General features: G+C 50.2%; 1 protein-coding gene across 3 annotated transcripts in view; it reads left to right on the top strand.

Moving 5' to 3' along the window:
- The first annotated feature begins 14943 nt into the window (after positions 1 to 14943).
- NRG2 (neuregulin 2) overlaps positions 14944 to 26642 on the top strand; it is an 84534-nt gene continuing 72835 nt past the window's right edge. The window contains exon 1 of one of the 3 annotated variants that reach the window (XM_066197586.1): positions 14944 to 15265. In XM_066197586.1, coding sequence (XP_066053683.1) covers positions 15178 to 15265 — 88 coding nt within the window. In that variant the 5' untranslated portion in view covers positions 14944 to 15177. The remainder of the gene's footprint in view (positions 15266 to 26642) is intronic. The other 2 variants (XM_066197587.1, XM_066197588.1) reach the window with 2 other exon arrangements.

Genomic DNA, 26642 nt, shown 5'->3' with positions numbered 1-26642 from the left:
CCAAACATTGACAATTCCCCAACAAGCAGCTAGATGAACAGTGCACTCTGGGATTCAGTCACTGATTTATGTCTAACCTTTGGAGCTGGGGAATGTACGGAAGTCCTTACCAGGTCTTCAGCAGAGGTGAGCCACTGACAAATGTGTCTTCTCAGCATGAGGTTGACCTGTTACTGCCTTTGTCCAGGAAGGCAAGAATGCCAGCTAGGAGGTACAAAACCCCCCCCCACCAACAAATCCCACTGTATGTTGCACTATCCAGCCTTACCCCATAAAAAGGAACTAACAAGCAGCACCCTGGGGGCTGCAGCTGGTGTTTCTAGATGGGTGAGGGTCTGCCAGTTCCCAGAGAAGGGGAGGGCATGCAATTAAAGAGCAAAAGAAATATTTCAAAGGGCTTTTCTTCCTGGGAGTTGGAGAAGGGCAACAGGCAGAGATGCTTTTGAGCCCAAGCCCTTTATCCTTCACAGTTCCCCTGAACAGCCTCAGATGGGATCTCCACTGGGGCAAGTGGTCACACACAGCAGTGCTGGAAGGGCACCAGTTGCTTGGGTGTGGGCATTCAGAACTGGCTTCCACTTTTGAAAATACTGAAACTGGGCTGTGGCAAATTCAGATCTGTGCAATGCATTAATCTTCCATCTAGGCTAATGTGTGTGATTTTAATCTCTTCCCTACTGTCTTCCACCCAATACCCGAGTTTTTCCCAGCCCAAAAGTCCCTGTTGTTCCTTCTGTCCCTTTTAGTTATTCTGCTTGAGCCAGGAATCATAAGTGCTTGTGTTCCTTGTGCCTTTCAAGGAGTTCTCCTGTCCTTCACCTGCTGAACTTTGTGTGGGAGAATGTCATCTTTGTGATTTTTCCCCTGGTGTCGTTATGTTTCCCTTTCCCTGGACTGTGAAATGGATTGCTTTGATAAAAAGCTGGGCAAGCACTGGCTGCAATATGTCACAAGCAGAGAGCCCTGCCTCTAACCCTCCTTGTGTCACGGAGACAGTGCCTGGGCACTTCACTGTGCCATCCAAGCAGGCTGTGTCCTCGCCCCTTCCTACACAAAGGGACAAGTGTGTCTGGAGGATGATGTGACTCTGAAGTGGGTTCACCTGCCCTTTGGTGTGTCCAGCATGGACTTTGTCTGGGATGACTCGGAGCTCATGTCTCCTGAGGACACCCACCATCCTTTGACTTCCCTGCTGGTTTCCAGGCTCCATCTGATGGCTTTATGTGGCATTGGCTGCTGTGACTCCAGGTGGAGAGTGACAGCTACACAAGACCCATGAGAAGAATTCAGTCAGGAGGTCCTGGATGTGGCAGGTGTCGTGAGGGGCCTCTGAGGTCTGTGCTCAATGGCTTGGCCACTCTGTCCCAGATGTTGGGACAAGGACATGAGAGGCAGGAAGGGCTGGTGGCCAGACGGAGATGGATTGGAGGAACACCAAAGGGCTGGGAGGTGCAGGGAGCAGTGAATGGTCTGAGCTGTCACCCTGTGACAGATGTCCTGTCACCCTGTGCCTCTGAGCTGTGGGAATCTTGCTCATGGATTGAGACACTGAGGGGACACATGGGAGTCTGTGTTTCTCTGTCTCAGAGCAGGATGGGCCCTTGGGTTATTTACGTTTCCAACTTGGTCATCTGCACTGAATTTGCCTTTAGAACTGCCAGTGTACCTTCGGGGAGCTCAGAGGACAGGGCTGGGTGGTGGGATCACTCCAAGTTTTATGTCTTAGCCAAGAAGGGAAGCAAAACATCTTGGCCATGCTCTAAACAGGGTCAGATGGGACAGGCATCTCCACTGCTCATGGACCAAATTGTTCAGGGTGCAATGATGGCCAGAGAAGGTCATTACTCTTTTGTTATGGCACAAGAAGCAGAAAAACTACTCCACCTGGTTAGACTAAAGAATTGCAGACAGAGTCCTGAAACAGAGACTCTGATTGGAAATGGTGGAAAGGGGAAAGCAAAGAATTTTCTCCCCACAAATGGGGAAAGGTGTGGGATCAAATCTGCCACTTTGCCAGAAATTCTGCCATTTGTGCTTGTGTGCTTTATGGAGGAAAATACTAATTTCTGTGTAAGCTCACCTGAGTTAATAGAAATATCTGAGATGAAGCAGCGCCTCTTTCATCAGGATAGTGGGTATTTAACACCATAGAAAGGTGCAAACACTGCCCTGTACCCTCTGAATCCCTAGTGTGCCAGTCTATTTCACCGCTAGTCCTTTTGCAGCATTTTTCCACTACATGAGCACGTGAATCATGTATTTTGTGCATCATGGGCTTTCACTCGAGACCCTAGTCCTCTTCCTAGGGTTCCCTCCTGCTTCCTCCAGTTTTATTTATGCTCAGGGAAGTGTCCTGCAAAGGGCTGCATCACGAACCTTCCCTTGGGGCTGACTGAGGCCACTGGGGATGGGACAGAGACATCAACCAGCCTATTTTTCGTCAGCGCTATCAAAGCCAGCTTGTCAGCAAGGGCTGAACAAGGTTGGCCAGGCTTTTTGGTGCCTCCTACAATTTCAAACTTTGCCTTTGCCAGATTTGTAGGCCGTCATTAACGGGGCTGTGTGGTGGTTAGGGAACTGCTGGGACTTGCGACCTTGCCTTGCCCAGCGCACGGGCAGGAGCAGGAGGGATGCCAAAGCGCTCCATTATATAACGCAAGTTTATATCTATATAAAAATGAAAGCTGCAGGGAGCCAGCACGAGTCTCCTGGTGGGAGTGCAAAAGCAGACACTTTACTGTGTGTGCTCAGGTTTCTCTCTCTCTCCACCAGTGCCCTCACCTGTGCTGGTCAGGCCCAAGCCCACAGCCACATGTGCGTGAGCGTGGCCATCACATCTGGGCTTGCCGTGTGGACAGAGTGGGGATCATAACGCATGACCTGCGTCAGAGCCTGACCTTTCCTCCTGTAAACTATCCAGCAGATGTTTATAAATGTGTTTGTAATCTTTAGCTGGTAAGATCAGCTAAGAAAAATTTTACAAACAGGAAGGGATATCTAGTTCTTCAGTGGATTTATTTGCACCACATAATTTGTCCAGGTGAACAGTCTCCTGGCCTGAGAACGCCAAGATACGTCTGCCTTCACATGAGTCCTAAGAAGTTAATTGACACAGCATTCTAGAAGAAAGTTCCTTTCTTTTTGTGGTTTGCTATGAGGAGGATTTTTCTCAGCTTTAATATCTGCAGGGGGTAGTTACAAAAGCAGCTGTTCTGTCATTAAAGGAGGATGAAGGAGTCCTGTCTGACTGAGCAGCATATTCCTTCTCCTCCATTAACTCTCTGCTGAGATCTACAGCTGAGCTGACCAAATGGTGTCAGAGTGAGGTGTTTTGGGGTATATTCTCCTCTTCCCTTTTCGTAAAGTCTTATCAACTCTTGGCTTCCAATGAAGAAGACAGAATACTTAAAGAAGTGACTGCTTTATGAAATGTCTAGACTTAATGAAAGCACAGAGCACCAGGCCTCTCGTGGGAGAACCCCCTTCAGAAATATCAAGAGAAAGATGGTTAGAATTAAATTTTATGGGGACATTTAAATTCTCTGGTGGAATGCCACGCCAGAGATAAACCCATGTGAAGCTAAATAACACATTTGGTCTATTACCGTGATTAACAGTTGTAACAGTTCTTATTGCACTGTGTCTGTGGCCCAAGTCAAACCAGCCAAAAGCTGTACTGGAAATTCAAAATGGAAATTAAGCCTGACATAAGCTTCCTCTGGATATCACCATTAGTCAGGCTGCCCATAGCATCCAGCTTTGCAGTAAACTCCAATGTATTCTTGCAGGCCTGTGGGGATCTCACGGTTTCCTTTGAGGGATGAGGTATTTTTGGGATCTGCTGGCACAAAGTGCTGCTGCTCAGCAGTGCTGTTTCTAGTCCCATCCAGAAAACAGCTGCTGGGTCTGGGCTGTCCCCGTGGTGGTACTGACACAAAGTCATATGGTGGCTGCCCTGGTGTCCCTCTAATTGCTCTTGTCTGCAGAGAGGGAAATTCCCTGAAATACCATTTCTCAGGCCAGGGAGATGTGACATGTGCCTCGGGCAAAGCTCCCTCCAGCCCCGTTGCTGACTCACCAGGCTGGCCTGGCCTTCCAGGGCCATCTCCCACCTCCAGCACAGCCCTGGAGGAGCCCCCATCCCAGGGACCCTTGTGGTGGGTCCAGAACCTCCCCAGCCTGCCCCAAATGCCATGCCCCCGTTCAGCAGTGGCTCATGTCAGCTGTGCCACCTTCAATCATCTGGCCAGCAGGATGTCCAGCCAAGTTTGTGGCCCATTAGATTTCTGTGGCTCAGAAGGTCCAGACTGGGGAGGTGTGGTGCTGACCCTGGTCACTGCAAGGTAAGGAAGATAATAAAATCTCGGAGAGTGTCCAAAGGAGGGCAGTGAAGATGGCAAAGGGTTTGGAGCTGTTTGAGAGGTGACTGAGGAGCACAGTTGGTCTGTTCAGCCTGGAAAGGAGGAGGCTGAGGGGTCATCTCATTGCAGCCTACAATTTCCTGGTGAGGGGAAGAGGAGAGACACTGACCTCTTTTCTCTGGTGACCAGTGACAGGACCCGAGGCTGGAGCTGCGTCAGGAGAGTTTTCTGTTGGATATCAGGGAAAGGTTCTTCCTTCAAAGGAAAGGGAATGGTCACAGCCCCAAGCCTGCCAGACAGTACTCTCAGGCACAGGGTGGGATTGTTGAGAAGTCCTGTGCGGGGCCAGGAGTTGGATTTATTGACCCTTGTGGGTCCCTTCCAGCCCAGGATATTCCATGACTCTGTGGTTCTGTGAATGTCCCTTCCCACACCGTGGTGGGGGCACCCCCGGCACAGGCTCCTTCTCTCTGGAGGGGGCTGCTCTGAGTCCAGACCCACGGAATGCCTGTGGCAGGAAGCTGAGCCCGAAGCACAGGCTTCAGCTGGTGTGTAATTGCTCAGACAGCTGGGCCTGGCACCCGGCAGAGATCCGGGACGAGCACAGAGCCTGCCTGTCTCCTTGCGGGATGGGCTGAGCAGCGCAGAGCCAGCGGCGCGGCCCCGCGGGCAGAGGCTGAGGTGTGTGACCCCGCGGGGACCCAGCCTGGGACAGCTCCCTGCCCTCTGCTCCGCTCCCGGGGTCCCCACAGCCCCCCGAGCCTGGGGATGGGCACAGGGCGGCCGCAGGCTCCGGAGCAAAGGCACCTTCCCTGACCTGAGCCAGCCTGCAGACAGAGCTCGCTCTGCTCCTGGCCAGAAAGGAGGGAGCAGTTGAGAAAATGAATACAGTATTTGCAAGGACTTCAGGAATTGTTCCCTTGTTAATAGAACTGCAATTTGTGGAAATATGATGGAGGGTGAAGGTCTGCAAATACTTAGAGGAATAATGAGCATTGTAAGCAACAAGCACCACAGGGGAGTATGAGAAATAGATTGTACCAGACAGGCCATTTCTGCATAATTACACAATTAGTGGACTGGGGAAGACAGTGGATAACCCTTCGCAGTGTGCTGTGGTGCGGCGCAGACCGTGCTGGAGACTGGAGCACCAATTAGCCGGGATCGCTCACAAAACGTGGAGAGGCTGGATGGAGGGAGGGGCAGCCGCGCCGAGCGCTCGCCGGGAGCGGGAGAGAGGGGAGAGCAGCCCGGCGGGATGGTCACTGCCCCCGCTCCGTAACGTGGTGCTGATAGAGGGGGGCAGGCGTGGAAAACCCTCACGCTGGGCTCTCCAAAGGCGCGGTGCAGATGAGGGGAGAGAGCGGGGAATAAATGCCGGCAAGGGAGGGCTTTGACAGTGAGCAGAAAAGGATGATTTTGGTAATAGTCTGCGAGAAACACAGCTTATACCTTTGGGCAACAATTACAGGCAGAATTATGTAACGAGAAGGCGCTGTTTGGGAAGCAGGATAATTTGGAGAGAGCCCCGGCTGCCTGAGCAGATCGCAAGAGCTCAGTGGTGCTGAGGTCTCCGCTCCAGGCACCCCTGGGCAGAGGTGGCGGTCGGTGGCATCTCCCTGGGCCAGCTGTGGCCTCGGCTGTGCCACAGCGAACAAGGCAGAGGTGAACTGGCAGCCACCCGAACAGACAATGGTGTAGGGTGGGAGGCCTTCCTTCAGCCTGGAGGAGCCAAATGCATGGAGTGGCTGTGGGGAGAGGGAGGGAATCGAAGTCTGGAGACGGCTCCTTTTGTGCTCCCTGTCCTCACACCTGCACAAGAGGCAGCGTGTTGGGGAGGACAAAAATAAGAACACAGATTCGCTGCTGCTTCTTCCCTGCTGCAAAGTCAAAATCATTCCCCCGGGCTTTTCCTTCTCTGGATTAGAGGAGTTATGCAAAGAAAGTGCTTTCTGCATTGCCCTGATCCCAAGGCAGCCCGGAGCAAGGCACAGATTTCCCACCCCCCTCCTAGTGGGACAGAGGGCTGCCTGGAATCCATGCGGGCTGATCTCACCTGCCTGAGTAGCTGGTGCTGTCAATTCAGGCTTTTTCATACTGAATTATTTCTGGGAATCACCGGGGACTCCCCTCTCCACCTCCTTCCCCACACATCCTGGAGGAATCCCCTTCTGCAGCTTGTTTTCTGTGCTGACATCACCTGGCTGCCCTGGTTCCTACCCAGAGAGAGAATGTCGCTGTTCTCACGGCTGCCTGAGCTCCCCCCTTCCCTTCTCCCGTGGGCAGAAACAACAGCAGATGCTTTTCCCTGCCCATTGCTCTCCCTGGAGGATGAGGAGCAGGGCTGGCAGCTGTGGCAGTGCTCTGTTGCTGTCCCCAGAGCACGGAGTGTCACAGACAGCCGGGGTGTCAGTGCCAGCAGAGCCTGCCCAGGGGGAACACAGTACTCAGTGCTGGATGGGAGCGCCAGCACCTCCCCTGAACAGGGCCTTGGATGTCTCATGGTCTGGCCCTGAAAAGGATAAAGTTAATTTTCTTCACAGTGGCTCACAATTGACACGTTTCAGCTTTTTGATCAAAACAACACCAATAACGCACTAAGATTCTAACTTTTGTCGGGGCAGATTTGGGGCCGTGCAATAGACTGGGAGGGGCACAGGCAGGCAAATGACCTGGCCACAGAGATACTCCACACCATTCACATCATGCTTGGCACTAAATGGGTTAATCATCAGCTTGGGAGCTGGCTGGGCATCGTGTACTCATGGAAGGGGATGAGTGATTGCCTTTGCATCATTTTTTTTGTTTTCTTCTCTTCTACTCATCCTTCACTTATAAAACAGTGGTTATTATTGTTATTTTTATCCTGACCCCCAATTTTCTTGGTTTTGTTCTTCCTTTTCTCTTACATGAGTGATTGCCTTTGCATCACTTCTTTGTTTTGTTTTCTTCTCTTCTACTCATCCCTCACTTATAAAACAGTTGTTATTATTGTTATTTTTATCCTGACCCCCAATTTGCTTGCTTTTATTCTTCCTTTTCTCTTACCTCATCCCACTGGGGGTGGGAAGGAGTGAGCCAGCATCTCTGTGATGCTTAGCTGCCCACTGGGGTTAACCCACAGCATCTCCTCCATGGATTCAAATGCAGCACATCCAATTACCCTGCTGCTTCAGGCACATTTTCATCAGGCAAATACAACACAGAACAACACGTGCCCTGCATAATGTACTTGTCCATCTGATCGTGCTCTCCACCCACAGCATTGCAGTGAGTGATGCTGTATCTGCTTTTCTTGGTCTTTTAAGGTCCTGGAAGAGGTTTCTGGGAAAGAACCTTCACTTGGGTAGAGATACAATCTCTAATTGTTTTTTGAAGCGTTTCTCTAAGGCAGAGCTCAGGTGTTCTGGTTGCTATCCTTGCAGAGGCTTTCCAAGATGCCTGTGTGTCGCTGGTAGGACCTTGCAGCTGCACCCTCTGGGGCTTGCACAGAACCAGAAGCAAGCTGGACCCATGATGAGGTGAGCCCTTCCTTTATGGACCCTCATGAGCTCTTACACATCTCCTACATGCAGCTTCTTGCCCAAGTTCAGATCTCTGGGAGCTCCAAGGGCAGCTTCTGATCATTTTTGCTCGTGTGGTCTCAGTTCCTCCTGTCCAACCTTTATCCTGCCCAAGTTCTTTTCTGAATGGGGGAGCTATCACAAAAGATGTGCCATTTCTGTCCTTGGCTGTGTGGCTGTGGTTTGGGATGCATTTTGCCTTGCAGACATTCCGTGGGTCTGGGCAGCAGCCTGGGGGTGTAGGTGTGAGGAACTGATGGATGTGTGGGACAGGAGGGGTGATGCTGGCTCAGAGTGCTTGCAGGGAAGCAAAACCTCCTACAGAGCTCTCCAGGCTGTGCACAGGGCTGGCACAGTGCTCAGCCAAGGATCACTCTTTGATCCACTCAGATAAGCAGCTGAGGTGTCAGAGTGCCCCTCGCACAGGCTCTGCCTCCACTTCCACTCCTCCAGCTCCAGACTGACCCTGTGAGCAGGCAAAGGGCTGAGCTGGAGAGGCTTCATGCTATCCCTTAAATGTAAACATTCCTAAAAGCAACTTTCCCGTTTCTTTGTGGGAGGCTATAACCTGCTGGGGCCTTCAGCACTTTAGCAGAGTTGCCTCTAGAGAAAAAGAGATCATAAGAATTCATGGAATTTTCCACAAAACTTCCTAGCCTTTTCTGGCCAGACCTAGTTGAGAGGCTTAGGATGGAGGCATGAATGGAGGATGCCCTGTTTATTGATTTCACATGGAAATTGTTTTTGTTTGCAGGGGCAGGAGGGGGAAATAAAGAGGAATTGTTGAAGGAAATGGCAGATGTCTGTTTCAGGGATGATAAACATCCAGGAGGATTTCAGCGGTGCTGAGGGCTGGGGTGGAGGAGTCAGCAAGGAGCTGATTCTGCTTTTAAGGTGTCTGAGCTGGCTCATGGGCACAGACACAGTAACTTAACTGGAGCTGTCCCAGAGTGATGAGTGAGTTGGTGCCACTTCACAGCAGGGCTGTTCTGAGCTGCCTCAGAAAGTCAGTTTGTGAGATGGAAAGGGTAGATCTGTGATTTAAAGCCCATCAGCTGAGCCTGCTCACACACAAGCTCTCAGTGCTGCCCTTCCAAAGCAAGGATGAAGCCTGAGCCCAAGCTCAGCATGGACTGTGTGTCATGGCTGTGATGGGCCACGAGCACCCACGGTCACGAGAAGTGACTGATCTGGCAGCTGTGGGAGGGCACCCCCACATCAAAGGGCACCTGTGTGACAAAAGAGCACCCAGAGAGACACCAAAAGGGCACCCAGAGTGCCTGTCTTCTCCAGCAGTGGAGCCCCAGTTCTCACCCACATGGAGCAGCTGCAAACAAGGGCTGGGATTTCTCTGAGCTGGCAGTGACTCCTTTGGCATCAGAGTCCAAGGGATGGGCTTGCTGAATGCGTCAGTGGGTTGAGGACACCTTCAGGAGGTGCTTCCCTGTCTTTCTGCCTGTTTTCAGAATTAAATTCAGCTGGACTTCAATAAGATTTGGTAAAACATGTTCACTTTTGTAGAGCAAAACCGTGTATGGTTGTAAAACAACTGCTATGTGATAGATCCTATCAGGGTGGGATTTGAGTCCTTAAGGATAAAAATGAAAGGGAGATGCTGTGTGAAACTATCCTACTTGGGCTGGCTGTGTCAGGTCTCTATCAAGCATCCACAAGACTTGTCCCCTTTCAGAGCTGCGTGTACACATGCAGTGGGTGTGAGGCTGGATTTGGGAAAATGCAGATGGGAAACCGAGAATGGCAAAAAGGCCATTTGTGCAATGCAGGGCTATCGAGCAATGCTTGAGTGGAGCTTACTTGTCCTTATTGGACAGATAAATAGCTGTACTTGCTGAGTGGTTTTTCTCTTTTCCTTCACGGCAGCAAGACCTGCACAAAGAAGGATGATATTTTTAGCTTAAAAATACCTTTCCCAGCTTGTCAATGCCAGCAGACAAACCTGCTGCACAGCTTGTGTTGAGCTGGTGGTCCAGCACGTTCCAGTATCTTGTCTTCTGGCAGGAGATGCCTGTGAGGGGATAACACCCAGGGTCTCAAGGAGTGGCACAAGGGCTTTGCAGTGGGTTTGCTTCAGAGAACTGCAGGTGGGACTCTGCTTGTCGGGAGCCTCAGCTTTGCTGCTTTCACAATGCCACAGCCTTTTTGCCAAATCTGCTGTGCCTTGTAGGAGCAGGGTCTTAGAGAAATGGTGTCCAGCAGATTGCATTGATAAGCCAAAGGGATGTTGACAGGTACAGTCCTACTGTGCCTTCCTTTATTCCACATCGCTAGAAATAATGTGCAAGTATTTATTTTCTGGCTACCGCCAATTTTGAGTTGACTCCACTGTTACACAGGAGCTGGCAGCTCCAGGACAGTCCACGGGATGTGACGCAGAGGTTCCCCAGAAGCTGATGGCCACCTCCTGGTGATGCCAGTGAAGGCAGAGTTAAGCCAACAGTGGAAGACTGTGAGAATGCCACGATTTAAAATGGGTCATTGTGCTCCCAAGACTGCTGCTGTAAATGCAGCCACAGACGTGTGTGGAGCGTGCGCGCCTGACTCTGCTCCTGAAATTTGGAGTCTGCAGGAGCTGGAACGGGCTTGCTGTCTGGGTTTCAGCTAATATCAAGGAGCAGTGATGGCTCAGAGGTTTTTTATTAATCCCCATCAGGCCGGGAGGTGGGGTATTAATTTCTTTCCAGATGCAAAGCTGGCTGTTTTTCCCTGGAGAGCACACTGCTGTTCCGCACGGGAGCAGTGCCTTCTCTCCTTCCAAAAAAGAAGCCAGAGTGCAGAGCAGCAGCGTTGCTCTTCTCCACAGACTCCATTCTCCACCAAGCTGATCTAGGATCTTTGTTTGAAGAAGCAATTCCACAGCATCTGATGGCAATGGATACCATGTAGGGGATGAGGTAGGGAGGTTCTCTTTTGCCTGATCTCTGTTCTGATTTCCAGGGGATTATAAAGGATCCCAACTTGTTGGGTTTGCATATAGGCAAATCCTATTGGGAGTAAGGATTCTCTGCCTGGTAAACTCACCCTGCTGCTCAGAATGCTGGATTTCGTGCAAGAATTATCTGTGCTTAAGGTATGGCTCAGCCTCTTATGTAATTACATCCCTCCTCTCCTTCAAGCTTAAAGCTGTATAGGAATTGTAAAGACTGAAAAATCCATGTGTTGATGGTGGTTTAGGTTATAACTCTCCATGAGGCTGTTCAAAGCCATAACCATTAAAAGCTGTTTTAGAATGAAATATTAAGTGACTTGTGAGAGCACAGCCGTTCAGATGTGCACTGACCACCAGATGAGGCGCCTGGGACACCAAGCTGGAATCCAGTTGCCATTAGAAGGTTTAATTGTATCCGTGTAGCTCCTGTGTGTGAGTGTTGGGATTGTTCAGGAGAGAGCGTATTCCACAGGATCCAGGATAAAGCTGGATCTGGAGGGCGGGTCCCTGCCCTGGGACAGGGGCCAGCCTGTTGGATAAGGCATCAAGATGTACGAGATGTACACCTGCCAAGGTAAAAATTAATCTGCATGTCATATTCCTCACCTGTCACAGGTGAGACTGGGATTGCGCCAAGGTACAAAAATAGCCACACTGGGTGTTGCTGTGGCTGCCTCTTCCCATCACAAACCCCAGGCTGCTCAGGATGGTGGGGCCAAGCCACACACTGCCACTCCTTCTTAGACTTAGATTTTCATTTTCTGATGCTGAAGGCTGAACTGTGCACAGCTTCACCCTCTGAGCACAGCTCAGCAGAAGGGAATCTTTAATTATTCATTCATTTGGAAAAAAGGGGAGGAAGAAGAGGTAGGGCATCATCTTAGCTGCACTTGTTACCTTTAAAAACCTCTGCTAAACACAAGGACTTTGGAAAGGTGATCCCAAGAACACACAGACTTTGTGTCCTTAACAGGAATGGACGCAAATTTGCTGGAGTGGAGGAAGAGCTATAGTTTATCTTCAGAAATGGTGGGAGGAGCTTAAAAATATGGTCCTCATGTGAAGAAATTCATGGGAAAAGCTATTTCAAGATGAAAATATAATTGCAAAAGAAAAAATTAGGAGGGAGGAAAATGTGTTTTTTATGACACACATCCATTCAGGACACATGTGCTGGCAAGGCAGCTATCCCTAAGAGTAAAACATCCAAGTCCCTCAAAACTCAGCAGATTTAACACCAAAACCAAGAGTACTGGGCATGGGCCTCATTATGCCTGGTTAATGCTGTCTTATGGATTTAGGTGGCTGTGTTAATTCCTCGTGGTTGGCCTGGGGACAGTGCCAGTGGTGGGTTTCCTTTCACACAAGATACGAGATGGGAGCTCTAATCATACAGGTACAAAACATTCCTGAGGATTCCAAGGAACTCTTTTCCCAAGGCTGAGGAGAGCTGGTTGAAACTGGTTGGGTTTTAAAACATTCTCAAGAAAAGGAGTAGAACTGGGAGTTCTTGGAGCAGAGGCCAAGAAAGCTGAGGTTTCAGAGTCGTGAGTGTGGACAAGATTTAGCCCATACATGTCCTATCTTGGTAGCACTGAATGCCACAACTGGAAGGAATAAGAAGATGGACAAATTTAGTAAAGAGAAAAATAGGTAGCAACCCATGTACATCTGGAATTGTGATGTGCAGACAACAAGCTTAAAGACATCTGGAGGGAAATTGCCTATCAAGTAGAGCTCAAGTACAAAATTGCAGGACTTTACAAACATATTAGCTAAGAGAAATATGGTAATGAGCCAAAGAGTGGAATAACCATGTGGGAATCATCATTCTAATGACCCAGAAGACACTAACTGGTCAGTAACCACTATCATCTTGCTTTTGGAAAAGAAACAGCATCATGGACTGCTGCTGTCCTGTGACAAAGAAACATGGAGGGTCTGGAGAAGAGAAGGCTTCCGGGAGACCTTATAGCAGCCTTCAGGTACCTTAAGGTGCTTACAGGAGAGCTGGAGGGGGACTTTGCACAAGGGCATAGAGTGAGAGGATTAGGGGAATGGCCTTAAGCTGAAACAGGGTAGGTTTAGGTTAGATATTAGGAGGAAATTCTTCCCTGTGAGGTTGGGGAGGCCCTGGCACAGGCTGCCCAGAGAAGCTGTGGCTGCCCCATCCCTGGAAGTGTCCAAGGCCAGTTTGGACAGGGCTTGAAGCGACCTGGTTGAGTGGAAGTCCATCCATGGCAGGGCGGAATGACACGAGCTTTAAGGTCCTTTCCAACCATAACCATTCTATGGTTCTAGGTTAAAACAATGTATATTAGGCTCCAACTCCAAATCAGCCAACGTGGGAGCTTTTATGTCATGGATCAGAGCAGGTTTGCTCGGGTGCTCTCCGCTGTTCCCATGTCAGCTTCTCGTTACGCTGTGCCCCAGTACTCAGTGTGATGACGTCCTCTGCTCTAACTGCAAGGGGAGTGTCGGAAGGTCTCCTCTGCCCCTCAGTACAGGTGAAGGAGTGTTTGACTAACACGTACCAGGAAAACCAATGCTGGCAGGAGGTCACTGCTCCATGAGGTGTTTCTGTGAGATCATTGTCGCCAGCAGCCTGGAGGTGAAAATGCTCATCAAATCAGCAAGACTGGTGGGGTTTCAAGGGTCAGTGGGAAGAAAGAAGCTAGAGAGGATACTCGGTGTGGCTTGGCACACTGGCCCCTGGAAAACAAAAAGAAGCTTCACCACAGAGACTGGGGCTGTGAAAGAGCAAAATAATTCCTCTTGGCGACTCTGTCTGGCAATGCTGCGACTTGATAGGACCTGCAGTAGAAACACAGATTTTCCATGTGAAGTCCAGTGCCTGAATGTAGGACTTGGGAGTTAAAAGGCTGGGAATGGGTGGCAGTAGGGATTTTGCCTCTGTATTTTCCTCTGTCCACAAGAGACAATGGAATAGTGCCTGGTTTTTGTGTTCTTAGCTTAAGTAGGATATTGCAAAATGGGATAGCCACAGATATGATCCTGAGCTGGGGAAAATGCCGTGCAGCAAGGAATGGAAAAAAAAAAAACAACCCAAAAAACCCAACAACTTGATCTGTTTAGCTTATCAAAAAAGAAAATTGAGGGATAACTTAATTACAGAGTGTAAGTACTTCCATGGGAGAAAATACCAGTTGCTGAAGGGCTTTTTAATCTAGAGGAGAAAACAAGAGTAAGAAACAATGGCTGGACAGTGAAGCCAGATATTTCACTTCAGAGCAGGCAGGCATTGTTAACAATGAGAGTGATTAACCACTGGGAGAGGATCCCAAGGGGGCTGATACCTCGTTCATTTCTTGATGTCCACACACCAGGCGGGAGCGCGTCTCTGGAGGACACGCTTTGCTCACCAGTGCGGAACTGGAGTGGATTCATGGATAACTGGATCAAATGTTCCACCCTCTGCAACCTCTGCCCCCTTTGGGCCTTTGAAGCCCCTAGCTGCTTCTGGGAATGATTTGGCAGTTCTCTGGAGTTTTCCAGCTGGGGATCCTGATGGGCTTTTGAGGTGGTGTCAGCATGGGCGGCCCTGCAGAAGGGGACTGAGCTGACTCACTCATCACGTGTTGGACTGTGGAAAGGGCCTGATTAACCCCCAAGCAGGTGAGATGTGGGCTTATCCAACCACCTAGAGCTCCCAGAGATGGAGGACAGAGACAAGAAGTGCAGGTAAGGGCTCTCCAGCTATTCCTTACTTTTGGAAAGACTTCCTGGGACAGCAAAGAGCCGGGTGCAAGGGCAGGTGAAGTCACTCTGATTTATGGTGGGAACAACAATAGGAAGAGAAAGGCCAACTTAACCCCTCTGCAGGATCAAAGCAAAGTGAAAATGGTTGGCAAACCTCTGCTCTTTTCTTTAGACTCCGCTGCCTCTCTCATATCACTGTCTGAACGCCAGCAACTCCCAAAGCCACTCACTTCTGTGATGCTCCAGAAGCTGTTCAGAGCTTCCAGTCAGAGACAGAATCAGCAGGTGGAAAACCACCTCTGGACTTCATGTGTCCAAGACACTCCCGACTGAGCTTCTCCTGTCCCATAACCCTGCTTCCCTCACCCTCCCACTGCAACCCAGGGCATCTCTTCAGCCAATTGGGAGCAGTGAGCAAACGGTTAAAGTTTTGCTTCTCCACCCAGTGGTGGGTGTTGTCTGTGTCAGAAACAATATAAGAACAGTCGGAAGTTGCAGCTGGCAAGTAACATTTGGAGTAGCAGTCGTGGGGCATATAGATCTGGTGTGGACTGTCTTTTCCTGAGACTGTAAACACTTGTGCAGAATGTCCGAGAGCAAGAAAAAAGTGAAAGGAAAGAGCAAAAAGAACAAAGAAGGGAAAAAAGGGGAAAGAGAACCTGACCCAGGAAAAGGTACTTCCCATTTTTAACAAATTTTACTTAAAGGAAGAAGAGACAAGCCAGCAGGAAAGTAGTTGTGGGTTGCATGAGGGTGCAAATGCCAGGGACTGTTTGCCAGGCGAGTGTGCAAATCTCTGCATCTCATTCATATTTCATGCTGTTATAGATCTGCTTTTGTTACAGGTCTGATTTCTTCTTCATCTTCTTTTTTCTTTCCTTCTCCTTTTTTTTTAATTTTCTTTCCTTTTTTATTTTTGTGTTTTTGTTTGTTTGTTTGTTTTGTTTTGTTTTTGTTTTTGTTTAAATAACCAAAGCCCCAAGACTTCAGGGCAATATGCTCTTTCATGAACAGCAGTGCTCAGCTCCTGTCATGGTGATAGGGGAATTGAGGGGGTTTGTGCTGATTCTCTGGGGGTTCTGCTGTGTGGTGATTTGCAGTTTAGTTGGTTGTTTTCTCGCTTCTTCCTGAGGTAAATATCAAAAGCCATAATTTTGGAGGATCACAGGTACTGTTCCTTGAGACAGACCAATTCTCAGTGATCAGGTTTTAGTTACAGCCTCAGTATTTGAGGTAACTGCAATGACCTGTAGTGAAAGACACGTGGGCTCTTTGGTCATATGCTGATATTCCTGAAATCAGGCTGTTCTTCAGAGATCTGACTGCTCCTTGCTGACGGAGTGAGGCAGTATTTATGATATTGCCGGGATTAAACGTTTTAAGGGATACAGTTCCATTCCTGAGTACATGGGTAGCGCAAGAACTGTCTTGGAAAGATACAGAAGATTTGGTGGTAATGCAGCCCAGTGTAATTCCTTTCTCTCTCATGGTATCAGGGAGGGATTACCCTGGGCTGTTTCTTATCTGTGGTTTATCTGGCAATGCATTTGGAGAGAGCAGCGTCTGTGTCAGGCTTTGTGTTTTATCAGTGTTAAAAGAGGCTCCAAGCTGGTCCGGGTCCTGTCCTGAGCCCGTCAATTCAGCTCCTCACTTGCCTGGCTGCAGTTCTGCTCTTGGTCCTGCTGCAGTGACATGAGTGACAGCTCCTGACGTGAGCACGCTTGCTCTGGCTTTGCCCTGGCATCACTGGTGGCAGGATTTGCCCCTTCCCCTTTTTCATCCCTTGACCCTGAGCATGGGGGCTCTGCTGTGCCCAGAGCAGGGGTTCCTCCACCACCCCTGCCCCGAGCTGCTGGAGTGGCAGGGGGTGCTGATGCTGTGGCAGGCTGGGGAGATCAGAACAGAGCTGATGTTGCTCTGGGATCTGGGAGGAGGCTTTTGGGAAAGCTTCAAGACAGGGAGCTTGGAATCACCAGGCAGAAGCAACAGCTGCTTGAAGATGATGGGCTCTGCCCTGGGGGCTCAGGAGGATGCAGGGGCTGTCTCAAGCCATCAGCAGCATCACCCCTGCCCCTGTGCAGAGGGTACAGGGCAGTGCCTGCATCGTGGGCATCTCCTCTGCTGGGAGCAGGAGGGGCTGGTGCACTGGGAGGCACTGGTTTGGGCACAGTGGGGGCACTGGGACTGCCCAGGGAGCAGCCAGCTGCTTTGAGATGAGCCAGGTGTGAGCTGAGGCTCAGTTTTGTAGTGCCACATCAAAGCCCTGCAGGTAGTTCACTGCCCTGGAGAGAAAATGGAAAGACTTTTTACCTGTTGTTACTCCCACTGACTTCCCAGCTTCTGCTGGGATGCATCATCAGGCTGTTTTATCACATATAAATCACAAAACTGGCACGTTGACTGGAGTGCAAACCCCTTTTCTCCCTACTAATGGGTCCAGAGTAGAACTGGGGATGACTGCATTGATCATTGGGGATGATTGATTGCACTGATCATTGGGAGTGATTGCATTGATCATCGGGGATGATTGCATCGATCATTGGGGGTGATTGCATTGGTCAGGTGGTGAAGTCACCGTTCCTGGAGGTGTTCAAGAACTTACTGGATGTGGCACTCAGTGCTCTGGTCTGGTTGAAAAGGTGGTGATTGGTCAAAGGTTGGACTTGTTGATCGTAGAGATCTTTTCCAACCTAAACGATTCTATGATTCTATCATCCTGTTTGTACCTCAACCAGAGAACTGAAAGTTTCTGTATTTGGCTCCTTTTATTTGCATTCCTTGTTAATTGGATAGTTTAGATCCAGCTTGCTCCTTTGCCCTGTATTGCTACAGAGGTTTCCCTCTCTTTGCTCTGTGAGTCCACGGATGAAGACATTTGGTAGTCTGTGGTGTCACTGAATCCAGCCCCCCTTTGGGTTGGGCTGGTTGGGTCCAACAGAACCTGAGAACACCTTACCACAGCATGGGTCACCTTTGCTATGTGATCTAAGGGACACCACAGCAGTGGCTCCCCGATAGAACCTTTAGAAGTGAGAAATTCCTCCTCCAACCACTTCTGAGTGGATGCCCCAGTCCAGGCACACAGACCCTCCTTCTGGGCAGCAGATCATCCTCTGGGCCATTTCTTCAGCTTCAGGCTGGACCTCAGACTGCTCTCCAGCAGGCTGATGCAAAAACCCAGCCCTGGCACACACCAGGCCACTGGCTGGGCACTGTCAGGGGCATTTGTGATCTTTGTTTTCCCAGGCTGTAGAATTTCCCTGCAAACGGCATGTGCTGACCCCCCTGAAACCAGGAGGCAGAAGAGGAATCTACAAAAGTCTCATGCAATCTCTACAGATACCAGGACAGCACAACTCACGTGATTGTCTGTGCAGGGGAAAGTAAGGGAACGGTGGCAGTGTGCAAAGCCTTCATCCTTCACACTGCATCCCTGAGCAGCCTCTGCTGAGGGCCAAACTTTGATCCCTGTGACATTCTGACAGTCTTGATCCACCCCTGTGCACTCAGACACCCCTTGGGGGTGCGCTCTGTAGAGCCCCAGGACAGCTCTGGCACGGCCAAGACTCACCTGGATTCCAGAGGTGATGTCCCAGCCCTGCCAGCTGCTCTGGGGGCATTGCCCCAGCTAAAGCTCTTCACTGCCAGTGAACCAGAGCAGCAGCAGAACCTCTGCAAGGGAGAGAGGGTGAAACAGTAGTTTCAGGAAAGAACATCCATGTGCCATGGGGTGTGCTACTTTTCCCCTGAGGTCTCTAAAACTCAGGGGAGGAGGGGATTTGTCTTCCACTGCGGCTTTTAACACAATTGTTTTGGCTTCTTGTGAATGTGTAAAAGAGGATTGCTGATCTCATGTGAAGTGCTAGCTTTGTTCTGAGGACAAGGACTGTCTTTAACCTAAACTCACATTTTCATGACTCTAGCGATGCAGCTGCCCTGAAGTGAGTGCCTTGGCTACAGCTCTAGCCAGTGGAAGAGCCTGTGAAGGCCTCCAGAGGGAGATGGTGTCCACCTATGAACACAAACCATCAGGATCCCTCTTTTAGACGTTTGTGACATGCATCGAAAAATCCTGGGTCCCACCCAGCACAAGTGGAAGGCACACCCTGCAGGGACTACGTGAGCTGCAGGATGTAGGAACAGACCCACAAATTAATGTGAAATGCTCCCAGAAAGCTCAGGTCTGGGAGAGAACCTCCTCGCTGCAAGAGAAGATGTATTTTATTGTGTATGGTGCATGGCATGGGGTGGTCAAAGTTGTGACATTGAGATGAGACTGTGAGTGTAAAAGCAGCTGTGCTGGCACATCCTGAAAGATTTGGGGAAGACTCTGGGGAAGTGGGACAAACAGCCAAGACCAATGCCCACGCTCACAGCAGAGCTGAGCAGAGGCAGAGCTGTGGCAGGGGACTGGCATGAGAAGAAAAAAGGGCTGGAGGAAGCTTTGCCAGGGAGATAGGCAAGGAGCAAATTGAAAGGGGTCTGCATTTCATCTGTACTTTCGTGAGGTCACTTAAGGAGAAAAGACCAGAGAAATGTAAAGCATTTGGTTGGTTAAATTCCCCAGCAATTCCAGGCATTCTCTCTTATTTTTATTTGGTGTTGAGGAAAACATTGCGTGTGCTTCATCTTTTTGTTGTTTGTCAGTGCTAATAAGCTGGCAGCACAGGCACTGTTCTTTCTCTTGAACTGCCCATGGCAATTGCTAATGCTGGAAAACTACCCAGAGAGCAGGTGAAGAGTCTCTGCAGAGAGTATCTCATGTTTCAGTAGGAACTGGCTTGACCTCAGTTCCCAGATGAGTCAGGAACTGGAAGAAAGGTTGAGCAGAAGGGTATTGCAATTGAAACTCCCAAAGCTTGAAGGGGAAAGGTGCCCCTGGGCACGAGCCAGCAGTGGGACTGTAGCAGAGGCAGGTGCACATTGCCCAGGTCTATGAGCCTGGGGTGCTTTAGAGTACTGCCACGTTACCACAGAGTTTGGGGAGAGATGTGGAAGCCCCTGGCAGATGCTGAGTGCAGGCTGTGTGGCCTCAGAGATACTCAACAGCAGCACAACCACAACAGCTCCTTCACTGCCAGCCGAGGCACCTCTGTGTCCACGCTGCAGGGAGAACATGCTCCTGATTTGTTCTCAGCTCTCTGCTCACAGGGAAGGCTCCAGTTCTAAGGAGCTCCTAGAAATACTGGCCAGAAAGGTTTGTTTACAAGAAGAATAACCCACAGTGGATATCCTACGGTAGCAGCTCTGTTTTCTATAAACACCCGGGCACACAAGGTACCAGATGTCAGCTGTGCTCCAGGATCTGTCCACATGCATGTTTCCACTGGCTCAATCCATGGGCTGGTGCTCCATGTGGCTCGGGGCACACATAGGGACAGTTACCACGCACTGGGGAACGTGCAGTGACTTGCTCAGCTTTGGGAATGCAGGGGGGGTCTGACTCACAAGCTCCAGTGATTCATGCTGGGGTGAAGGAAGAGGTAAATCCCAGCTCCTTTCTGGTCTTCCCTGGAACCCTGCTGAAGGAGGGATTGAACAGAACATGCAGCTCTGTTCCTCCACTGTCCATGGCTCATAGTCCCAGGTGTTAATACAAACAGGAGTTATGGGAGAGGGACCCAGCAGGGTTGAGGAATAACCCATCTCTCCACTCAGGCAGACTGCGGGGCCAGGAACGCCTGGCAGGGGCAGGATGCAGCAGAACAGTACATTAGTAAGTAATCCCACTATGGATCCAAAAGCTGGTGAGTCAGAGCCCTGGGCATTCCAACTCCAATCCCTTTTTGGAGGTGTAAGTAACCTGGGAAAGGCAGTCTCTGGAAAGAGGAGGAACATCTGGCGAGGGGCTGAGCACAGCCTGGCTGCTGACCTTGGAGGTCATGTGCTCAGCTCATTCTCCTGCCTCATTAATGTGATGGGCTCCAGCTGCAACCTGGCTGAAGGAAAGCCGTGCTGCCATGGGCAGCCTGGCTCTGACATCCTTCCTCCTGCCTCTGGACTGCCAGAGTCCTGCTCTGAGTGCTGCCCTGAGCCCCAATGGAACTGCAGCCAAAAACGGCTCGGAGAAGGCAGGATGAGACTAGGGCAGGTGGTCCTGAGGCAGTGAAATGGGGGGAGATGACCCTCCTGTTCCTCTGACCCCTCTCATTTTCCCCCAGATTCCAATGAGTGCTTTCAGGTGCATTAGGGGGGAAGTTCAGCACGGGGGTTGTGGGACCCTGTGCCTTTTCCAGTGCCCGAGAGCTCTGTTTCAGCTCTTGGAATACCCATGAGTGGAGCTTTGGGTAACACACCTCCTGCTTGGGTGTGCTTGTTTCCTTCTGGCAGCAAAGCTCCACGAAAAAACAGGGTGTCTCTTGAAGAGAACTTAAAGAAATCAAGTTCAAGATGAGCTTGAGAGATGCAACTCAGGCCTAGGATACTAAACCCAGGCTGTTTCCTTTGGCTGAGAAGTCACAAGACTGTGAAATCCCAGTAAAGGCTGGATGTCTGTGCTAGAAACAGTGTTGGGAGCAAAGGCTGTGAGATAACCTGGAGCTTTCCATTGGGAAAGCTGCACCTGTGTCCCTGAGGACGAGTCTGGAGGCCATGGAAAGCTGGGTAGGAGCCTCCCAGCACTCCTGGCTCACCCTGGGTGCTGTGTGGAGCTCCTTGCCCTGGCTCCTGGCAGCCTGTGCTCTCCTGGGGCTGGTCAGGGACGTGCTGGCAGGGAAGGCTCTTGGGGAGGGCGAAGGCCTCTCCAGCAGGGCTGCCACTCAGACATGCATCACCTGCTGTGCTGACCTCCTGTCTGGGGCAGGACAGCAGAATCACATGGCTGGGGAAGGGCACTCTGCCCCGGGGGGGAGCTCTCACTGGACCCACAGGGGATTGACTGGGGCAAAACCGTTCCCCCCACATCCCATGGCAGCGTCCAGAGCAGGGAGAGACGTGTGTGGCCTCCAGGCTGAGTCCTGGTCCTGGCTCTGGTGCTGTGCCCAGGCAACAAACGGTGTTTGAGCCAGCGTGACCTGGGATGGTCTCCTGTCCAACAAGGGCAGAGCTCCCTTGTTGCATTTTTGAGATGTTTCAAATTGTAACAACAAATACGAGAGATAATGGTAAAAATTAAACATTTTAGGTAATTAATAACTCTGGCGATTAGGCTTGGCAGACTCAGTCATCAGGTCTTATAATGGATTTTAGTTCAGGCATGTCTGGAAGGCCCGAGCTCCTCAATGCAAAGGAGAGGAGCTTTGCAGAGGAGATCAATAAGCCACACAAGGCTGTCTCTGTGCAGCAATGGTGTGATCAAACTCCTGAGGAGTCTGGTGGGCCTGGAGCTCTTCTACAGCGTGTTTCATCCCTACTGTCCCCTTAGATTTTTGACAACAAATAGAAATCAGAGCCCAGTTTTTCTTGCTAAATTTTCATCCATGGTGAGGGTGAGGAAGAGAGGGGAACCACATTTCCTCTCCAAGTCTGATATTTGGTGGCTGGCGGATCAGAAGAAGAAAGACAGCCACAAATGTGACAAAAAAATTGTTCCGTAGGCAAGCTGTGAAACTTTAATTTACCTTAAGACCACACTAAAGTCAGGTGCTTTAGTGTTTAGTTGGTTTATTTTTAAGAAAAGATACCCCAAAAATTTGAACCAGATCTCCTGCATCATTGACCGATGTTTGGAAGCCCTTCAGGGAAACTTCTTTTTGGTGTCAGAATTTGCACACTTGCTTAATTTGAGGGTAAAATCAGATTGAAACCCATCCAGCAGGTTCTCAGCAGTTGTTTCTCTGACCTATCTCCTCTGGCTTTGTTGGTGCATGTGTGATATGTACCAGCTAAGCATCCAACCCTCTGGCTTTCAACAGCTTTTGATTTGAAGGCTGGGACTTTATTCACCTCCAAAACTCCGTGTATGTGCATGTGTACATGTGTTTGTGCTCACATGAGTTTTTTCTTCCACTTTGAAGTCCACAGGGCTTTGCAAGAATTCCCTGGTTCCTGATGTGCTCCAGCCCTCTGGGGGTGTGGAGATGCAATTTTGGCTGGCGCACTACTCTGGCAGAGCCTGTGCTGACCCTGATGCTCCTTCTGTGTCTCTTGTATGTCAGACCACTGACAAAACTCCCATGCTCAGCATCTCCACCTCTGGTTCAAAGCACACCAAAAGAGCTCTCTGTGTTCCAACCCCCTCCCCCCCCCGGGCTCAACCCAAGTGCTCCTGGAGAGAAACCTCCTTGGCCTGGAGGCAGGCTGGTCTTACCCCAGCAGCATTGCAGTCATGGGTTTGTGGAGTCTCCTCAGAGCACCTGGTGCTGCCCACGTTGCTGGTGTGAGGAGGCAGCTCAGCCAAGGGGCTCGGGTGCCAGCAGGAACTGGGTGTGGATGGTCCTGGGGGTCAACAGGCCAGGGCCTGGAGGCAAAGGTGCTCCCCTGAGCCTGGCCATGTCCCCCCTGCCTGTCGCTGTAGGACACAAAAGGAAGATGAGAGACTCCAAATATTTCAGAAGGCAAAGAGCACAGAAAGAAGGCTTCACTGTCCAATTCTTACTACCTTTTATCAGGTGTTCCAATACAGACTTGACATGATTGGTGAATAGGAATGACACCTCTCTAATCCCATGGGTTAAACCAGAGAAACAGCAAACACCACGTGGAGAAGGATTGTTTTGAGAAAGGAGAGTTGTTTGCCAAGATTGTTTTGAGAAGAAGCTTTCTTGAGAATTTTTTCCTTGGGAAAAAGTCAGCAGCTGCTAGCAGGCTAAAATCTCTCAGACCCAGAAATATCAGGCCCACACCTGCCTGCACTGCATGGCTGCTCAGGTGCCTGTCTCCTGTGCCCAATTCCCAGCTCAGGGGTGTGTGGCAGGGCTGGCAGAAGGAGATGTGGATTTTGAGCCGGGTGGAGGGAGAGGAGGATCTTTCAGCTGCTAGCACAGCCCTAGTGCACACAGGGTAACCAGCTTCAGCTGTGCCCGTGCAAAACTGCTGCTCTCTGCAGGAGAGAAACCTCAGCTGCAATGCAAAGCAAAATAAAAGAAAGAAAAAAAAAAAAATTCCACCTGCCTCTCACTTCCATTGCAGAGCTTGGAGGCAAGAGGAATGCTGGTGGGGAAGAGGCTTGGGAGACACCCCAGTGCCCACAGCTGGGGGAATGTTGCTCCCTTTTGGGTGGACAGCTGGCAGTGCAAGGCAGGGCTTCCTCAGCCTGCCCCGCTCTGTGCCTGCCCCGTGATGCCGTTGAGGATGGACACAGCAGCTCCAGCTCCACATCCCATCAGACCCCAGCTCTGGGCTCTGGCTTCTGCCACGAGCAGAACGAGCTGCTGGGTTTGTGCTGTGAGTTGGATGCCTGAAAAGGGCTGAGTGGTAAAGTGGTTTGGATCCAGAGAGGTCCCTTGCCCACAGATCCAGGGTGGAGGTGCTGGAGCAGGGCATGATGTCTTTCAGAGGCCAGGAGTCTCCCTGATCACTGCCCCAGGCACAGCTCGTTTCCCTTGCAGAGTTCTTTCGTGCTTCATCTGCTCATTCAGGCTTTTGCCTGAAGGGCAAGGACAAAGAATGCAATGAACTTCTCCTTGGCATGGAAGTATATTTTGCTTCACATTTGTCAATAAATGAGATTAGGTTTCTGTATTTGTGCTGAGAGGCTGCGTGAGAGGCACGTTTAATGAATGCTAAAATAAACTCTCTGGATAGCTGTGGGGTAACAAACAGCTAAAACTTGCATCTCAGGAGAGATCCTGACATTGCAGAGATGCCAGTTATATGACCAAGCAAAAACGAGTCAGCCCAAACTTAAATTACCCTGGATCTTGCAATGAAATGATGACTCGGTACCAAAAGCAGGGTGTGGATGATACTGACCATGCTGCTTCTCTGCTTGAAAGAACATTTCCAACCCAGTCCTGAGTTACCTCTCCCAGTTCTTCCAGGTATGAATACTCTTTGTCCAGGATCTGAACCTTTTATCCTAAAAAGATCGTCTCAGAAAGATGGGAGGCAGCATGAATTTCCTATTCCTGGGTGTCCTTCCCACTGCCCACTCTGATATCAGAGTCCCGACTCCCCCTTTTCTGTCCAGCAGGGCCAGTGAGACCATGTAGGAGTGAGGAAACTTCTCTGCTGTCAGAAGCAGACACATGTGGATCAAAGGAGAGTCCTGGGTATCAAGGGCTAAGATTCATGAAGAAACATGGATGGATTTCAGGAGGGTCACCTTGGATCATACAATCTTAGAGTCACAGAATGGTTTGGGTCGGAAGGGACCTTAAAACTCATCTCATTCCACCCCCTGCCACGGACAGGGGCATCTTCCACTATCCCAGGTTGCTCCAAGCCCTGTCTAACCTGGCCTTGAACACTTCCAGGGATGGGGCAGCCACAGCTTCTCTGGGCACCCTGTGCCAGCATCTCCCCACCTTCACAGGGCTGATTTTCTTCCTAACATCCAATCTAAACCTACTTTCTTTCAGTTTAAATCCATTTTCCCTTGTCCCATCAAATATCTTGGCAAAAATGGTGGTAGCTGGGGGTGGAAATGCTAAAAATCTGGAGGAATGGTTGCAGATGATGGTTAAATGGGCACTGGGGCTCCTTGTGGGAGGCTGGGCGTGAGGGGCAGTGCCCGCCTCGTGTCCTGTGGTGGCACTCAGGCAGCCCTGCAGCAGCCAGATCCTGACCACCGAGGCTGAGGTGGCTCAGCTTTCCTGATTCATGGCGGTGCACTTTCAGGCACGAGGGTGAAAAGGTTTGTTGGTAACCAAAGAAAAGCTGTCAAGCGAAAAAAAATGTTGTGGGCAGATGATCCTGGCTCTCTGTTGTGGGAAACAGGGCAAGGGGCACTGCTCCAGGAACGTGTCCTGAGGGGGTTTTGCTGTTGGATACCAGCACTGCAAAGCAGCAGCAAAGGCACAGTACAGCCTGGGGCTGTGTAGCCCCAGCACAGAGCCCTCCTGGCTCCTCAGTGCTGCTCTCTCACCTCATTTGTTGAGGAGGGTGCAGCGCTGCTGATCTGCCCAGCAGGTGATGGTGTTGGCACTGCAGACCCTGCCCATGCCCAGTGACCTTGGCTCCCACAGACCTCCCAAGCTTTGATTCTTTTCAGTAATACTTCAGGCTCTTCTCCTGGCACACTCCCAGACTGCCCTCCTGAATCTGCAGACGAGACTTTGTGATGCTGCTCTTGCTCCTTGGGACTTTCCCAAGCTGCAATTCAGGGAATTATTCCTTTTTGTGGTCAAACTTATCCATCCTACCTGCAGCCACTGGACAGAGGGGAAAGCAGGAGTGGCAAAAATTGTAGTGCAATGGAAATATGTTGATAACAGCTTTCAAACCCCCTCTGTCCATGTAGCATGTATTTTTTTATTATTATTATTAGGACTTCTGGAGAGGTTTCCTTGTCCATCCTATATTTAGAAAATGTGGGCAGGCCGTGCAATTTTAGGAAGCAGCCTTGTGTTGGCAGGGCCATTGCTCATTTCATGTGTTGTAACATTTTTGTGTCGGTAATGCTTTGAGTCGCTGTTTGAGGGAGATTCTGTGAGTCACAGCTCTGGTTTTCTTGTGGGGTTAGGTAGGTGTCTTGTTCATTTTGGGGGCTCAGAAGGGAAGAAGGAAGCAGTTGTAATCTGAAGCACTGCTGGCAGTTTTGGTTTTATTGCCAGAGCTGTGATAATCTGGTATTTCCCGTAAAGCCCCAGGTGCTGTACTTGCTTTATTTTCTGGGACTCTCCAATTTCTCTTACCCTTTGTGATTGCAGGACAGAGCCAGGCAGCGTGTCCTGTCTGGGCCCTAAGCATTCACAACATCAAAGATAACAGCAAGCCCCAAACACATCTCTAGGTGGAAATCTCCTTCTGTTTAGTTCAATATCACAATTTTCAAGAGGGAGAAGAGGCCCAGTTCATCATTTCTAAATGACCAGAGTAGCATGTGTGGTGTCTATCCGTCCCCTCCTCTCCTCCTTTCCCCTTCTTTTCTTCCTGGTCTTTTTTGCAGGTCAGAAGAGACACTGGGTGTGTTTTCTGGAGATGGAGAGCCCGTTTCTCTGGGGCTGTCCC

The sequence above is a fragment of the Chamaea fasciata genome, unplaced genomic scaffold (assembly GCF_029207755.1).
Source record: "Chamaea fasciata isolate MVZ Bird 193981 ecotype frontalis unplaced genomic scaffold, bChaFas1.0.hap1 SCAF_15, whole genome shotgun sequence".
Lineage (NCBI taxonomy): Eukaryota > Metazoa > Chordata > Aves > Passeriformes > Sylviidae > Chamaea > Chamaea fasciata.
The sequence above is the reverse complement of the archived record's forward strand: the minus strand, read 5'-3'. Positions and strand labels throughout refer to the sequence as shown.